We start from the raw sequence: 18885 nt of genomic DNA, 5'->3' as shown, positions 1-18885 counted from the left end.
TCTTTCTTCCACAACCAAGGGAGAAGCCCCCAGGGGCTTACAGACAAGAAGGGGACCCCTGCCAAATCACAATCAAGTAGCCACATCAGCTCAGACCATTGACAAAAGAAACAGTGTCCCAGATAAATTGTTTTCACATTCATTTTGGGAATAAAAATGCTCCCTTGTCGTCCCTAAAATTCCTGAAGAAACTGTTAATATATTTTTGAGTTCTTATAAGATTATTATTATTCCTTTTGATTTCAGGTAATTATATGCTATAATCATTGTAGGACTGGTGTAGACACATATTTTAAGTTTCAGTACATTACTATTGTCATATTAATGAAATGTAAGCTTAGTGCAGCATTTTTGGCTAACAATTCATCAATAGCTATAAAAATGATATACACCTGTACCCTGGAGCCTAGCATTTCCTCTGCTAGGAATTATCCTGTGTATATTCTTGCACAAACCTACAAATATGTAAGGTCCATATGAACAGGGACCATATTGGTCTAACTCAGCTCTGTATTGCCAAGGTATCATACCGATCTGACCTGTCTGGCACTCAATAAATACTTGATATGTGAACTGGTCCATTATAGGTCAAAAAAATTATGATATTTCCAAGCAATGAGATACTATTGCAAGTATTCAAAAGTATAAGGTAAATATATATGTGCTTCATTGGGAATATGTCCAGGATATATGGTTAAGTGGGAAAAGAACCAATTGCACACTGGTATATAAATATGCTCCCATTTGTGTCCAACACAAAAGAGCACACAGACACACACACACACACACACACACAGGCATGCTTAAATAGGTAGAGAAACTTCCTGGAAGGGCACAGAAAACCCTTCACAATGGCAACCTTTGGGGAATGAAGATGGAACGTTGCATTTGGGGCAAGGCGTGTAGTTGTCACTTTACCCTTGTCTGTAATGTTTTAATTTTACCATGAGTGTATACTATTATTATCATTATTCTTTTAAAAACAGCTACTATAGGCTAGTTCAGACTTTCAAAAATTCTTGGAAGACCATGACTGCAGACTTCAGAACTTTTAAGACCTTCTTCTAGATAAAATGGCGGTGATGAGAGATACCTGGAAGTGATGCTTCCTTGCCTAATGGTGTCTGAAGCAAGTCGCAAAAAGCTATACTTGTAATTCGTCTCTATTCTTGTAGCTTACATGTAAAGCACCCCAACTTTAGTAAATTTTAGTCATTTAATATGTGGTGCTGATAAGGACATGGTGCGAAGAGGGTCCTGCTATAAAAGGGAGGGCAGAAACCTCGCTGTGTCTGACAGAGAAATCTTCCGCGTTGTATGGGCATGTGGTATCCACCATGGCAGAGTTCTCTCCCAGCTACTCAGCTTCCTCAGTCACACTCCAAAAGTTAGCATGTGTCTCACCTTCTCTTCGTGCATTGGAAGAAACTGCTGTGTTTCCCATAAACTTCTCTACTCCCCCAAACCTGTCTTCATCGTCTTTCCCTCTGGACCCCTCTGACTCAGCCGTCCTGTCTCAGCTTGTACAACGCCTCCTCATACTGCCATAAAATTGAGACTGTCAGTTTGTCTTGCTCCCCTAGAGGCTGAAAGCTGGCTGAGGTGTAATACCGAGTGTTTGTTCATTAAATCTCTAATACTTTCTACAATGTCTCAAATACTGAAGGCATTGGTAAGTGCCGAATGATTGAAAGAAGAGGCACCAGAAGACGTGACCGAGCAATGTCCATTTCATCATAACTCATTGCTAAGCCTTTGTAGTAAAGCAGGTTATTTTTTTTTATTATTAAATTATCTGCTTTAAAGGTTAAAATAGAGCCCTTGTAGGTATTGATTGATATTTCAGATAATCTGACGTAGAAAATAATTTCAGGAGCTGTTTGCTATTTGCACACAAAGGGATGACTGAATTGGGATTTTTATTACAACATTTTATATTTAGAATTTGATCACACCTTTTATCCAAATACTGCATTCTGTTTCTCTCTTTCCAATTCAGTTATTCGAATCTATCATTTTTGTCTATATATTTTCTTAGCTCCTTTCATTTATCATATTGTTGTAATTTTTAAATTAAAGTTTAATGTAAGTTTATCTAGGGACTAAACATAAAGGAAGTGGTCCTGAGATTATAAGGTAGTCTCTTTCACATCTAAAGTGCTGAAAAATATTTTCTGTATTTGAAAACTAACTAAAGCGTCGTTTGACCTCTCCATTCTAGGCATGCTCCTTGCTGGGTTTCTCCTCAGAAATATCCCTGTCATCAGTGATAATGTACAGATCAGGCACAAGTGGTCCTCCTCTCTGAGAAGCATAGCCCTGTCTGTCATATTGGTCCGTGCTGGCCTGGGGCTTGATTCAAAGGTATTGAAGTGTACACTTTTAACTATGGACTGGGAATTTTGTTCCTCCAATACTACAAGTATTTAGAATCACTGAGCTTTAGGAAATGGATGTGGACACTTTGTGTGGCATTCTCAAGAAGAGAATGCAATTTATTTCATGCAGCACTATCCCCAGAAGATGTTCCTATATTCTTTCTTGGAGAAAAGTGGAGTTACTGTCTGTCAAGGACACCACCAAGAATAAAGGCTCCTCCTTTCTCTGACAGAGATATAGGCCACAGTTATAATAATGGTGGTGAGAGAGAAGACATGACAGTTTTGGTGTGCAAAGCCCTATACAAGTGTTCAGGGCTAACTATACTGGCTCAGGAAACTGCCTAGTCTATAGAATGAGTCTCAAGTTGCTTTCTTGAAATGCTTTTATTCACGTATGTTTTGAATGTGGGAATGAATGTTCTTGGGGATAAAGGTCTTTAACTTAGATTCATTCTGGGCCCACAGATTATACATAGAGCTAACACCGAGAGGGTTAGACCAACTAATGTGGAGACTATAAGCAGCTTGCCTGGATTCAAACCTAGCTCCACAACTCATCAATTTCATGATCTTGGGCACGTGATTTTAACTTGTGCCTTTTCAGATAAGGACATCTAAAAAATGGTGACAATAATATTACCTATGTCATAGGGTTGCTATGAGAGCTAAATAAGTTTTCTCTAAAACTTAGAATACTGAAATGTTTGTTAAATAAAATTCATGATGATCTACACATGGTCTGAATACTGAAGAAAAAGCATTTAACGTCATTTTCTTTGCACGTCTTTAGATTATTTTAGTATGTCTATTTGTCTATTTCAGGCTCTGAACAAACTGAAGGGTGTTTGTGTACGGTTGTCCATGGGTCCTTGCCTTGTGGAGGCTTGTACATCTGCTCTTCTTGCCCACTTCCTGTTGGGTTTACCGTGGCAGTGGGCATTTATACTGGGGTAATGATTTTTCCTTGTCCTATGAAAATATGCTAGGACTTTTTCTGCTTCTGTACAGGAGAATACATAATAACATTTTCTTAAGGACATCAATAAACACAACGCAGATACTCCAGCATAATATTATAACTGTTGATATTCCAGCATATAAATATTATAACTTCAAAATATAGTATACTTCTTTGTTGGTGCTAAGTTTTACAAAGGTTATAACAATTTAAACTATTGAGGAAGTAGTTGACTTTTACCAACACCTTATTCCGTGCTGGTGAGAGAGCTGCGGGATCTCACTTCATAGTCTGCACGAAAGATGATAAATACATCAGCAGTGATCAACACCTAACACTCTTTTCTTCCTTCTTCTGTCACCAGACTATTGTGATTAGGTGGTGCTGCTGTCTCCCTCCCACTGTTAGTTCTTACTTCTAATGCTTAAGGGCCCTGAGAGGTAAATAAATACAAAAGTACTTAGTAAGAATTTAGTACTAGTAAGTAGGCAAGAAGTAAGTTCTTCTCATGGTTAAGACTCTGGAGCTATACTGCCTGGACTCAAATCCCAGCTCTCTGACTTCCCATTATGTGATCTTTGGCAAAGTATCTAATCCCTGTGCTTCTGCATCCTCATTTGCAAAATGGAGATAATGATTGTAGCTACGTCATAGGTTTGCTGTGAGGATTGAATTAGTTAATATATGTAAAGTGACTAAAGCGGCGTTTGGCACATAGTAAGCATTATAAAATGCTTCTGCTGTTACCACTGCTGCTATTATTAGTATCGATGTCCCTGCATGGTGGCCTTCCCCTTCTAATCTGTTGTCTTATTTTACATACCAAGTCCTGATAGAAGGCATAGTATCTATCACTGGATTCCCATTCAAAACTCCATGGCCATGTTTTTTAAACCTCATGCCACAAATGTTTTGTTTTTTTTAAAAAAGGTGGATTCCTGGGACCTAACCCCATTAGGTCTTCTAGGCCACCCATAAATATATCTATTTTAGGCAACCAAAGTGTTTCCAGTTCAGGCCACACTTGGAAAAAGTGTTGTCCGACTTGTGTGTGTGTATGTGTGTGTGTATTTCTGGTTTGGTGGATCACCACCATTTGAAAGACGAGTTCTCTAAAGTGTAACCTCTAAAAGAATAGAAGGTACTATAATTTCAATAATAATGATGACAACGAGTAAGATACTATCATAAATGTTTAAAGTGCTGCCTGCTTAGTTTTGTCTTAGGTGCTGTCTCTCCAGCTGTCGTGGTGCCTTCCATGCTCCTTTTGCAGGGAGGAGGCTATGGTGTTGAAAAAGGTGTCCCGACCTTACTCATGGCTGCTGGCAGCTTTGATGACATTCTGGCCATCACTGGCTTCAACACATGCTTGGGCATGGCCTTTTCCACAGGTAAACTGATCAGTTCACAAAGTGCTGTTCTCTCAAGTTCTAGAGACATGGATTGTGATGATAAAAGCATGGGATGTTTGCTTGATGATTGATTATGGCAAATTAAAATAATGAAAGCAACTCCCAGAGTTAGTACTGTACCAAAGGAGGAATCGCTAGCTTCCTACCTTTACTCTCTTCACCCACTAGACACAGGCTGCTCAAGTAGTATGGGAAGTACATTAAGAGTGGATGCAAAATAGCAAAGTTTAAGGGACAAAACTTTCTGCATGGAACTATCTGGGAAAGTTTAATCTTAGAGACTTCATATAAGGGACGAGTAGGTTTTTCAGTGAGCACAAATGACAGAGAGCAGTCCAAGTAGAAGGAACAATTTCTGTTCCCTCATCTTTAACATTTTATGGGTAATAACAACAATGATTTTAATGAGTATCTTATTAATACTTAAGTGCCTGATGTGGATTTATTTTTTCTCTCACTGTTAGTCAGCACCTTTACTGTGCTTTGGCAGAGCACACGTTTAAGTTCATTTTTTAATCTGTGTCCAAGAGTGGAAGATAAGATTTGCAATTTCACATTATTTACAAACTGTAATGAGAGCCTAAATTTAATTTCAGATTATTTAGTGGGAAGACACCTTAGAAAGTTATGTATTCTCTCTCCACTCCCCTGTAGTTATTTGTGGTGGCATAGAATTAATCCCTGGTCAGTCACAAAAGGTGAAAGTATTCACACAATACAAAGTGGGCCAGAAAAGATTTTATTAAAGTTAGGAGGATAGAAATACTGGCAAACTCGTTTGCTAGGGTAGTGCGTGATAGACAGCTGCACTTCACTTCAGGTTAGCTTTTTCTTATATATGAAAGGGGGATGTCAGTCAGGGCTGACATTGCTTCCTGGGGTCTGGTCTGTTTGAAGACGATGTTAGCCAGACTCTGGACATGGACTCAGCCATCGTGGTCTGGGACTTTAATGCTCCACCAGTAAATACTGCAAGGCAGTTGTAAATTGGATTCCAGTGTCCGGACACCTGAAGATTAAGAAATTGCTCTTTCTCAGGTTAGGATGTTGTTAGTTAAAGAGGTATGGGTAGCCTTGAGAAAGGGAACAGAGTTCTTCAGTTAATCAGTGAGGGGAAAAACAAAGGGAAAACAAATGAATATCAGGATGGATCAAACTACAAACAAACTAAGTCTAATTACAGGTGGCTAGATAGCGAGCTATATGGTGAGTTAAACTGCAAACTACCAGCTAAGTCTAACTGCGTTATTGATGCCCTGAATTTCACCCTTACAGTTATCTTACCATTTTGTGATTACGTATGATTTATCCTGATGACCTAGAACCTTACCTCATCCCATTGTCCCAGTTGCCTTACATCCAGTCCCTGCTGTGTCTCATTGATAGATTCATCTGATCAAAACACAGCTTTCATAATGTTACCTTCTTGTTTAAGAACCGATGAGGATTCCCTATTACCTATTACGTCAAATCTACACTCTCTTCTTTATTTTAACTCTGTTTGTACCTATCCAAATTTATGTTCTCACTGCTTTCCTAGTATATATCCTTAAAACAATGGTTCTCAGTCTCAGCTGCCCACCAGAATTATCTGGGAGGTTTTAAAACATATTCATATGTGGGCTCTGTCTTAGACCAATTAAATCAGAACCTTTGGGAATGGAAAACACAACTTAAGAATGTTGAAAATCAAATTTTAACCAAGTAAATTTGAAGATCTAATTGGCTTTATTAAGTGATTCATGAATTGGGCAGCATCCCATTTAACAACTAGAAGGTCACTCGACAAGGAACCTATTAACAAAAGAAAAGAAAGGATTATTTTTAGACTTAAGATGTCTTTGTGTGTGTGTGAGAGAGAGAGAGAAGGGTTTATATCATACAGATTGCCTCTTCTTTCTATGGGGGATGGCGAGGGCCCACATGACAGGAAATTCCAGGAAACTGTTGAACAAGAAATTCCAGACTGGTTGGTTAAGATTGTATTGCTGAGAGAGGTTGGACATGCAATTAAATCAGGTGGTATGATAGGTTTTAGCACACCTGATACCATTTTGGTCCTATGAATTCTTCTTTAACAAGAGCAACAGAGTTTGCATTAGAATCATGGGGGAGAGGGAAGAGCAGGGTCAGGGAAGGCAGTGGGAAGGGTGTGCTTGAGATTTTATAATCTGGGGGGATGGAAGTAAATTATTTTCTGTGATATAACGTGTCATTATCACATACATTTGACAGTCACAAATTGTCTAACAGTTGTCTGACCTAAATAAAATTACTACAAAGGTATGGTATTTTTCAATAAGAGAGATGATTAAAACTGTAAGAGAAAAAAAACTGATTCCCCCCTACCCATTTTAGGTTCATTGGCTGGGGTCCCTTAAAGTCAGATTAAGTAGAGAAAAACAGTTTATTATCATGTGTATTATGCTTACTCATGGGAATATTCAGTGATGAGTAACTCAAAGAATTGGTTAGAATTTGGGCTTATGTGGCATTTTGGCAAAGAACAGTAATTTTGTAGAGAATTACCAAAGGACTTTGAGCTTTAAGGGCAGCCAGTGTGGAAAAGGAAATATATATATGAAGAAACTAATGATCCGTAAGGGTTAGTGTTAGCAAAAATTGTGATGTAGATTCCTCTGGTGCTATCTCTGAGCTGATGAGGGTCCCTCGTTGTCTCAGTGGTTAACTTTCATCCTTCCTGGTAGAGAGGGAGAGGGACATCCTTACAGGTTTATATCCAGCTTTTAAGCAAAAAGAGGGCATGCAGGTAGCTTTTCGTGTATCTGTTTCTTCTCAGTTGCCTTCAGCTCAAAATAATCCTTATGCCAAAGCAGCATACTTTGGGGTAGCATATTCTGTATCCTTCACTACAATAACAAGAAACCACAAGAACTCCTCAGTGTGTGAAGAAGGGCTTTATGTGTTGATCAATTTTAATATAATTTTCTGCACAGTGTGCTAAAAAGAGCTTTTCATTTAAAGTTGCTGAAATCTTTTATGCTATGGAGGAAAATACAGGTTCTAACTTACCTCTATTTTATGATACGTATTTCAAAGAAGCAAAACAACTGAAAAAAAAAAAATCTCTTCTAAGAGCAATTTCAAAAATAATTTCCTTACAGATTTACTTTTAGAAAAAACATTTGAGAAGGGGTAAGTCCCCTATACTCACTGTAGTAAGAAAAGAATCTTGATTTTAATTGCCACATTCTTAAATTACTGTAATTCTATACATATCAGAGCTACTAAAATAAGTGTATGTTTATTATTTAAAAATCAGGCTCTTAAATGGCAATTGGAAAACTATATCTGTCTACTCACCCAGACTATGCATATAATACAGCAGAACAAATAAGTAAAGTCATGAATTTTACTTTTCGTATTTTCTTAGGCCCTTTAAGTAAATTTTTATGGAAGTAGACATACAAAAAGTACACAAATTATAGCTTGTGCCTATTTTGAGATTTATTTCCCATATATGCATGCCTTTCTTATAAAAGAGGTCTGTTAGACATTTTAAATCACATATATTTAAGTATGTGTGAGAGCAGAAAAGATCTGTAAACTTTTCTTTCAATGTAATTTGATGATTCACGTCATATGCTTATTTATGGATTTAGAGTTTTATCTGAAGTTTTTCTTTTTATGTGTTTTTAAGGCTCTACAGTTTTTAATGTCCTCAGAGGAGTTTTGGAGGTAGTAACTGGTGTGGCAACTGGATCTCTCCTTGGATTTTTTATTCAGTACTTTCCAAGCAGTGACCAGGTAAAAGAAATAATCTATGAGGAAGCTGTGCTCTAAAATGTAATTGGAAAAACATCTGGAACACTTCCCTCAAAGCCAAGGTGAAGGATGAGACTTAGAAAATGGCCCCCATTTTCAAACTACTTACTGTTTTATCACTGCTGTCCATGAGATTTATGAAGAGGACTAAATGTATAAGATTTTAATGCAAAACTGAATTTATTTTCTCTAGCTTATATTCTGTACATTTCATATTTTACTGTAAAACAAATAACATCAATTCCAAAATGATAGGATATGCAAGTTCTTAATTTTTTAAATTAATTTATTTTTATTTTATTATTTTTATTTATTATTCATAATACTCAATTAAATCAAGATATAAAATGGCTTTTCAAACCCCTTTTTTAGTATAAAAATACCTTAGATTCTACTACTATCAAAGATAGACCTTACCATTTCATTATTATATAGCGCAATATTTCTAACCCAGGAGATCAGAAAGTTCTTTACTGTACACAGTGATTTCTTTTTTTTTTTTATTTAAATTTATTGGGGTGACAATTGTTATTAAAATTACATAGATTTCAGGTGTGCAACAGTGATTTCTTAATGAGAAACAAATGTTGTGTTTGTTTCCCTTACCTTCCTAAATCTGTTACAATCGATAAACATAAAAATCTTTTTTTTCTGTAAGAATTGCATTTTGAAGATTTCGGAGTATTTTGAACAGGATTAGAAATTGAATTATAGTAGAAACTTAAGTAAGAAAATTAATATTTCCATTATCGGTATGTTTATTTGAATTTTCATTGTGCTCTAAAAAATTCTAAGTAAAATTGTCTGCAAACGATTTTATGATTGCATAAAAAAAATGACAGGATTTTTAAAAAAATTCAATGATGACTTGCATTGGTTGCTTACTGTGTATAAAATGATGTGGTGCCACTGTGTTCAATACAGCAGCTGCTAGCTACATGTAGCTGTAACAGATATAGAACATACCCATAGACCGTGCAAATAAGTACATTCTATTGGAAAGCACTGATCTAGTGCAATCCACATAATAACCCCTGATGGAAGTGCTATTCATATGACCATTTTACTGTTAAGGAAATCAAAGATTAGGGAGTTTTTTAAACAAGGACACATAGCTAGACTGCCATGGAGCTGGGAATGAATTCAGTGAATTCACCTCGAGAGCCTGGATTTCTCCATGTCAAGCACTTTTAAAGAATTTCCTGCTTTCTAAAATAATCAAGAAGTTTAAAAGGCTGAACAGGCAAAAGTAAAAGAAGAGGGGTACAGATTTCGTAGATTTTAAAAATCAACAACAACAAAAAAATCTACTCATTCTATAGCCTCTTAAAGCTTCTTGGTATTCAAGGACTTAGAAAAAAGAAACAAAAACCAGGAAAGCATCACATTAAAGAGTAAACAGAGAGCCTAAAAATAATAAAGATATCATATCTTTAACCTTCACAAAATGCCCGTAATGTAACAGGGAGGAGGAAATAAAGCCTCAAAAGACTAAATAACGTGTCACACATATGCCAGTGATATAAAACAGCTAGAATTTTAACCCTGTCTGGCTCCAAAGTTCATGTGTTTTTTTTCTGCTATTCCATTCAGCCCTGTGAAATTCTGCCTTGATAATTGCAGAGGAAGCCAACCTTTATAGCTGAAAGAGGAACCTAATTCGTACATGTGCTAACTCTTCTTTTGTTAAGGAAAGGAAAGGAAATGTTATATCATGCATTTTTGTGCACGGATACACACGTTTTTATTTTCCACTGAGTCCTAAAGATGGAAAAATCAGTAATTAAAAATAAATTATATGAAGTAATTGAGTTAATCAACCTTTTTTCTCCTCAAGGACAAACTTGTGTGGAAGAGAGCATTCCTTGTTTTGGGGCTCTCTGTGCTAGCAGTGTTCAGCAGCGTGTATTTTGGTTTCCCTGGGTCAGGAGGACTGTGTACATTGGTCATGGCTTTCCTTGCAGGCCTGGGATGGAGCAGCAAAAAGGTGAATTTCATTTTAAGTTCTTCTCATGACTATTTTCTGATCAGATTAGTTTTCTCTTTGCAGATAATTTCTTAACATCAAATTAATAAAATGATTTAATCATAAAAGCTATTTTCTATCCATATACAAATGTATGCCCCAAAGAACAAATGCACGTTCTTTTTTCTACTTACATGCCAATCTATAACTTGATGTCTTTACTTATAATATATCATGGTCATATTTCCAAGATGTCTTCCTTATTCTTTGTAAGGGCTGCAGAGTATTGCACTGTATAACTGTACTGTATTAAACCAGTCCCTTACTGACAGACATTTAGATTGTTTCTAGTTTTCTGCTAAACAGAAAGTGCTTCAGTAAAATATCCTATATATATCATATTTCATAAACTCTAAGACACTATCAGGTCTAAGAAGCACCATTATTTTATGTGCCACCAAGAAAGAAAAGAATGCTACCAATTCAACTATGACATGACACCTTAGTTTCAGAAATGTTTAAATGTGAAAAAAATGTATATCTTAAAATCAACAAAATGTAGTATATCTTTTGAACTTATAGGATAAATTTCTAGAAACATGATTGCTCTATGAAAAAGTATGCACACTGAAACTTGATAGTATCAATTTGCCCTTTTTAAAAGGCTGTACCAATTTATATTCCCACCAACAGTATGTGAGAAGATCTGTTTTTCTAAACTGAGAATGTTCAATCTTCAGATATTTTGCTAATCTGATAGGTAAAAAATGTATGTCATTATTGATCTGATTTGCATTTCTTTATGAGTGACGCTAATCATCTTTTCAGGTGTTTATTAGCCAATTTGTTCAAAAGACTGTGCCTATTTTTTGTAAGATTATTTTGGTTTTTCTTACTGATTTTCAAGATCACTAAGAGTAGTGATTTTCTTAATACATATTATGGAAACTAGCTAGTTGCCATTTATTTATTTTTATTTCAAGATCCATTTTTATAGATTTGAATTTGACAGGATCAGATGGTGTTCCATTTCATGAAGAAATTAGATGTAGGTGACCTAAACTAAATGCAGATATATTATTTTGGAAAACCTGAAGACAGTTCCTCAAATTAAGCTTAAAATAATGCCATGTTGAAAAATATGTGAAGGTTATAAATCTTGAGCTTAAATAAATAATCATTTTCAACTAAATGACCTCTGCAGAGATCTGCTAGAGACAGAATGTCATTGTGGGTAAATAGCTTTCATGTAGAAGGCTTTCACTCTGTAAGGGTGTGATATAAAGTTAGGACAAGCATAATTGTGACTCATCTTGCTTCAGAAGAGGATGGATTGGTAGGAGCTGCTGGGAGCCTTGTGTACAGAAGGATATTGATTCCACAGGAAAATGAGCTGAGATGGATTGGGCTTTGAGGGAAAGGAGAGAGTCCTTTTGAACTCTGTTCTAGGTACTACATGGGCACCCGGGTTTGCTGCCTCATTAAGAGATTTGACTCTAAGGCTTATTTCAGGCCTACTTTTTTTTTTCAGCAGCACCTATGGTATTAAGTTGTACTTTCTGATTTTAAATAAACTTACATCTGAACAAAGCTAACACTATTTATAAATAAACTCCCTAGTGTAAATTGGGTACTCTCATCATCCCTCCTCTCTCATAAGCATTTGCTGTTACCAGGACATTTGTTTTTCCAGGGCTTCACTTTACTTGTGGGCTGAGGCAAGATTATCAGACATCAAGATTATCACACATTATAACACTCTGGTCTGTCTTCTTTGGTCTAATCTTAGCTCAGGACCAAGGGCTCTGCTGCCTCCCTCATTTCTCTCTGAGGACTCTGCTGCTGTCTTCCAGCCTAGCCTGCACTGCGGACAAATGCACCCTGCTTTCTGAAGCACTCTGATCTGCTCCTTTGACCCAGGACCGAGGTCACAGTTTTCACTTAATGAAGGGATCCTATGGCATTGCACTACGACCCCTTGTCCTACATCTGGAAAGTTTGCCCAGCATTAGCATTGTATAAACTAACCCCTAACTTCTTAACGGTAACCTTGTTCCAGCATTTAAAAAAATAAATTGCTAAAGAGAATATTTTTTTAAATAAAGTTGAATTTATTTCTGAGTTTGAAAGTAGTATATGCTTATCACAGACCTTTAAAAAAATGTTAAGTCAGAAATAAAAGAAAAAAAAATTATTTGTAATTCTTCCACCTAAAGCCAACAGCTCTGTAAACTATTTAAATATTTTGGTTTACTTTCTTTCATTTATTCAACAGGAAAATTCTCAAATATGCTTGGAGTAAGTTTCTTCAAATTGAATTTTACAAGTAAATTCTTTCTGTTGTCACCTCTTTAAAAATCTTCAAAAATTACGATCAGCTTATTATATTATATGGATAATATATTACATGGATAAAAAGAGGGAAGGAAACTAATAAATTTTTATTGCCACTCTGTATGGCCCTGTGCTAGACACTAAGAGGATATTCTCATTTATTTCAACAACAACAAAGAAAACACCTTTGAAAAAGTATTACTAGTTTCATTTTATGGACACTATAACTTAGAAATACTTAAGTAACATGTTCAAGGTCATAAAATTAGAAAGTGGCACTGAAATTTAAGCTCAGATTTACCTAACTCTAAAGCGACTTGACTACCCTATAATAAATACAACTGTAGCGTTATTGTGCAGGGCACATTTTTATATTTTGACATCTATTTGAGTAACACATACCAAGTGTATTAAAAATATACTTCTAAACTTTGCAATTTAAAAGTAAGTCTCTAAATTAGTAAGTTATAGGATAAAAAAATAAACAGTGCAAAAAAACCATATCATTTGAAATACAGCATAAAAGTAGTTTTAGCAAGGGGGAGACTAATGCCTACAAGTAGGCATTAGCTATGAGCACTGAGAGGCAACAGAGAAAAAAGGACACTTTGATCACTTCTGATTACACTGTTCTTCAGAAAAACTGGATTATATAGAAAAGATTGTTATAAACCAAGCAAAGCATCATTGCCTGCATTTGTCAGAATTTTGCCTGAATTGCCTGCAGCCCTGCTGATTACAGAGAAGATCAATGTAACCCCACAACCCGGAGAGAAAACTAGGAACATTTTTTTCATAATTTACCTCTGGTTTCTCTCCTATGTATACCTCTTTACAACACACACGCACACGCACACGCACACACACACACAGATCATAAATTTTCTTTTTTTTAACCATTCCCCTATAGCTATATATTTAGGTTACTTCTAATCTCTGGTATTTTTAATTATGCTGAAATCCAATGTCTGATTTCTTTAGGCATGTTCCTAACAGTGAAATATTGGGGTCAAATAATGTAAACATTTTCATGTATTTAGCCGCTAACAGTACGGCTAAAGATGAAAAACAATAATAATTTAAGCCAGTGATTCCCAAAGTGTGGTCCCCAGCCCGGCAGCATCAGCATCACCTGGGAACTTGTTAACAAGTGCAAATTCTCAGGCCCACTGTGTCTGCCTAAATCAAATGTGGGGGTGGGGCCCAGAAATCTAAGAAGACTTCCAGGTGATTCTGATGCATGCTAAAGTTTGAGAAACACAACTCTAAGCTGATAAGTGTGTAATGAGAGAGGCACCTCATATATTAGTGGCAGAAAAGTAAATAGATATAACTCCATTGTTTCTAACTGTGTTAGAAATATCTTTATGCAATTTTTTGCTCTTTTCTAGCTAACATCTTATTTAACAATGTCACAGAAATACACCCTATCTGAGGTCAAACTGACTCAAATATCAAATTAGTAAATTCTTAGAACTTGTAACTTTGCATAATAAAAATCTGTGTGTGTGTGTGTGTGTGTGTGTGTGTGTGTGTGTGTGTGTGTGTTTCTTTTAGGCAGAGGTTGAAAAAATTATTTCAGTTGCCTGGGACATCTTTCAGCCTCTTCTTTTTGGACTGATTGGAGCAGAGGTATCTATTGCATCTCTCAGACCAGAAACTGTAGGTAAGATTTTCAAAGTAGTACTTTTGCTCAAATCAACTCTTTTTATATTCAGTTGAACTATCTTTAGTAGGTATATGTTCACTGGTTCCCATTGTCACAGTATATAAAACTAATGATTTAAGTATTTTAGAGTAGTTGGTTAAATTTTTATATCTTTAGTATTGTTCCTTGTAAAGCAAACTAATACTGCTTACTACTATCAAAAAATGCTGGCCTTCAAATTTTTTTTCCAACCGTAAGAGTGTTCATCTAGTTTTGTTCTGATCAAGGGCCAGAATTTTAAAGATAACTATAATCTGTTCTACAACATGTACCCATGGAATAGAAATGTTTATTGGTTCATTCATTGTTTTATTCATTTATGTATTCAAAGCCATCATATTAAAACTCTTGATTCATAGCACTATACTTAAAGTTAATTTGCACATATATGCTCATTATTTCTTCCTTTCCTCTCCTCACAATATTCTCTACCCATCCTAGGGATCCTTTCTCCTGCCCCCTTCTTCTATATCTCACACATAGATTCTTCCTTTTTCTATATATCTTTAAATATACTTGTCAGCTTTCTCCTTTTCAGAATTTAAATAGACTCCAATCTCTCCGATCCTAAAATAATATCCTTCCATTCTAATACATACTACAACATGGATAAAACTTGAGGACGCTATACAAACTGAAATAAGCCAATCACAAAAAGATAAATACGTATGATTTCACTTATATGAGGTATCCAGAGTAGTCAAATTCATTAGGATAGAAAGTAGAATGGTGGTTGCCAGGGTTTTGGGAGAGAGGGAAATGGGGAGTTGTTGTCTGATGGGTACAGAGTTTCAGTTTGGCAAGATGAAAAGTTCGGGAGATTAGTTGCACAAAAATATGAACCTTTAACTTAATACTACTGAATTATATACTTAAAAATGGTTAAGATGGTAAATTTTGTTGTTATTTTATCACAATTAAAAATTATCCTTTCTTCATTTCACCGGTCCCCTCACCTACCACTCTACTTCTCTATTCCTCTTTTCAAACATTTCCGAAGAGGTAATCATATCCCCCTTTTCATTTCAACTCTTATTCCTTTATTCAATACATTTCAGTTCAGCTTCTGCCCCATCACACAACCAGCCCTGCTCTGACCAACGTTATATTGCTAACTCTACTGAATACATATTAGTCTTTATTTTATTTGATCTCTCAGCAACATTTGATGCTATTTAATTCTTTGAAACTCTTTTTACGTTGAATTCTGAAACTTCATATTTTTCAATGCCTCTTGAATCATTCTAGGCACTATATGTGGCTTAAATGCTTCTCTTGTAAGTTTTTTCTAAAGCCTCTATGCTTCTCATTTTACATTACGTCTCTGAGCTTATCTACACTCAGTGGCTTCAATTTTAAACTATACACTACCAAAATCTTTATCTCTAAATCAATATATCAATTGCTAATTGGACAACACCATTTATAAGTCCCACAAAGCTTCAAACTCAATGTGCCTAAAACTTCCTCATCATCCTCCCCCCAAACCTTCAATGTTCCCTCCTGGCAGTGGTATCATCTCTTGTATCTTGTACTTCAGGTAACAAATACTTTTGAAAATCTACCAACCTAGGAGAAATACCCTTCGTTAAAAAGCCACAAAGTTTTTTCTATAAGGAAATCATATTGCAGATTCACATTAGGTGCTCTAGCAATGTCTGTCTGGTGTTTTACAGCATTTTGAACTTGAGAAAATTATTTATCCTTTCTGAATTTCATTTTTTTCAACTGTAAAGTGAAAAAAAATTACCTCACAGGTTGTAAGGATTAAGTAAAGTAATGCACTTAAGGCTTAACACAGAACATGGCACAGAGTAAACACTTAACAAATGTTACCTTTTAAAAAATCACCCTATTAGTCACCTTAGCTATGCCTTTCTCAGGTGCAGTAGGCTACAGCAGCCCTTGTCGCAATCCCTTATTTTGCAAATCAGGATGAACTTATCTTTATCAGCAAAGAATTCGAAAGGATTTAATGTAGTACTGTACCTGTGAACCAGGGCTAATGGGAAGTCAGTGCACACACCATGTTGAAACAGACGTGTACTACCAGTGTCCTGCCAGCTCTGTTCTGATTGGCTGATTGCCTCTATACTGGCTGGTAAATATTTTGAGTATCACCTCTGGTCTTATACTCAGTAAAGAATTTTCAAGCATTTTGATGAAAATACTAATTTTCTCCTCTTCTTACTCTATTACAAGTATGTTTGTACAGCACTTACCTGCTACTATATTAATTTGTTGTTTGTGTTTCTGTTTTCCTCTAACTTTGAAGTTCATAGAGGCAAAGTCTGTATGTACATTATATATTTTTGTGTACCTAATCCCTAGTCCAAATTCTGTCATGCATTGTTATCATTTAATAAGTTCTTACTGAATAAACACATGGAAGAAAGCATGGTTTTTGCTTTACAGTGTAAGAGAAATAACACTCAAATCTCCTTGTAAAATTTAAATATGTTTAATTAATTTCTCCTTTTAATCTAGGGAAAATAACCTTTTAAACAAATGGTCTGATTGATCCTTAATATTGATGTTTTGATGAATTATGCCTATTTTTGTCTTTTAAATTTTTTAATGGATTTGGATTATTGCTGTTGATGGTATTTTGAATCAATAACCATGAGGTTCAGTTTCTCCCCCAGTATTTTATTATGTCTAAAAATTGAGTATTTCTTACAGGCCTTAGTGTTGCCACCCTGGGCATTGCAGTATTGATACGAATTTTGACTACATTTCTGATGGTGTGTTTTGCTGGTTTTAACATAAAGGAAAAGATATTTATTTCTTTTGCATGGCTTCCGAAGGCCACAGTGCAGGTAATGATGGATAGATGGCTTAGCATTTTAACTTCTATTTCTGTATGATACCTTGAAATTTTGCAAAGAGGGCTTATTCAAATTTGGTGAAAGTAATTGAAATTTGATTTATGAAGAGTTTTATACTAATCCACTCTTTAAAAGTTTTATTTTTGGTATATTGACTCCTTAAATAGGACAGCTCATTTAAATTTATTTAGATTACCAGAGTACAACAATAATTACAGTAAATCCCCACATTACTAGAAAGCAGAAGTAGCAGGAGGAAAGAGTTTAAATTTTCATCAGTGAGAGCTCTCTAAATCCCCAAAAAGATATTTGTTAATTCTTTTCGTTTCAATATCTTCTAAGAAGAGAGTGAAACAGAAATAGCATGGCCCAGTTTAGAATTTGGAAATACTTCAGTGTCAATATGATTGATGACCAGTTATGCTTGACCACAGTCTTTATATATAAAGTAGAAAGATGTATTGACAAACAACTCAGAAAATACTGATTTCCTAGATTATTACTTGATATTAAAATTTTCAAACTAGCTGAACCTCCTGTCAAATGTCTCAATTGCATGACCCAAAATTTGTGCACTCTGATGAACAAGGTACTAACAGACAGGTGCTTGAAATTATTGACCACGAACTTGGTAGAATGCCTATAATTGCTAATTAAATTAGAACTGTTACATTTATGATTTGTTGCAAATGTAATGTATTCCTGATTGTATTGCCTAATTTCCAGACTAATTACAGCAAGTGAAATTTAACTGTTCCATCCCTGATTATTTTGCAATTATTTAAGTATGCAAATTTCTATTTCATGAAATAAAAATTAAATGTTCTTAATTAGGAAGTTTTGGGAGTATATGCTCTGTAACTATATGCTAGATTTTGTGTGGCTGTGGACTTGGCATTATTCCAGAGAAGTTTTTTGTTGTTGTTGTTGTTGTTTTCCATTAGAATTTCAAAGACATCTCAGACATAATAGCTAAGAATACTGTAAGGTTAATATAACACCACAAGTGAAATAGTTTCTCCCTCACAGTGTCTTCAGTTTCCATACTACTTCTGGTAACTTTAGTAGGTAAATATTAAAATAATCACTCTAGTAGCTTTGATATGAAAGATGTGTTTCTAAACTTTCCTACTATTAAAGCAAATTTTAAAATAAGGAAAAATTATCTAGGAAATGTTGAATAATGTATGTTCTGTGAAGCAAGTATTGTATAGAGTTTTCTTTTTCTCCTTTTGCCACTGCACAAGAAACAAGACTTCTCATATATTTTTTTCTACCGTGTTTCCCCAAAAATAAGACCTAGCCGGACAATCAGCTTTAATGCATCTTTTGGAGCAAAAATTAATATAAGACCTGGTCTTATTTTACTAAAGACCGGGTATAACATAATGTAATATAATATAATATAATATAATATAATATAATATAATATAATATAATATATACCGGGTCTTATATTAATTTTTGCTCCAAAAGACGCATTAAAGCTGATTATCCGGCTAGATCTTATTT

The 18885-nt window shown here is 35.2% G+C and overlaps 1 protein-coding gene across 7 annotated transcripts in view; it reads left to right on the top strand.

Annotated features, from left to right (window-relative positions):
* Window positions 1-18885, top strand: part of SLC9B2 (solute carrier family 9 member B2) — a 64860-nt gene that overhangs the window by 20123 nt on the left and 25852 nt on the right. For 5 of the 7 annotated variants that reach the window (XM_033105629.1, XM_033105628.1, XM_033105627.1 and 2 more), the window contains exons 5-11: window positions 2222-2364; window positions 3204-3331; window positions 4555-4730; window positions 8413-8519; window positions 10375-10524; window positions 14395-14503; window positions 17228-17364. In XM_033105629.1, the coding sequence (XP_032961520.1) occupies window positions 2222-2364; window positions 3204-3331; window positions 4555-4730; window positions 8413-8519; window positions 10375-10524; window positions 14395-14503; window positions 17228-17364 (950 nt within the window). The remainder of the gene's footprint in view (window positions 1-2221; window positions 2365-3203; window positions 3332-4554; window positions 4731-8412; window positions 8520-10374; window positions 10525-14394; window positions 14504-17227; window positions 17365-18885) is intronic. The other 2 variants (XR_004422988.1, XM_033105630.1) reach the window with 1 other exon arrangement.

This window comes from Rhinolophus ferrumequinum, chromosome 5 (genome assembly GCF_004115265.2).
Source record: "Rhinolophus ferrumequinum isolate MPI-CBG mRhiFer1 chromosome 5, mRhiFer1_v1.p, whole genome shotgun sequence".
NCBI lineage: Eukaryota > Metazoa > Chordata > Mammalia > Chiroptera > Rhinolophidae > Rhinolophus > Rhinolophus ferrumequinum.
The sequence above is the reverse complement of the archived record's forward strand: the minus strand, read 5'-3'. Positions and strand labels throughout refer to the sequence as shown.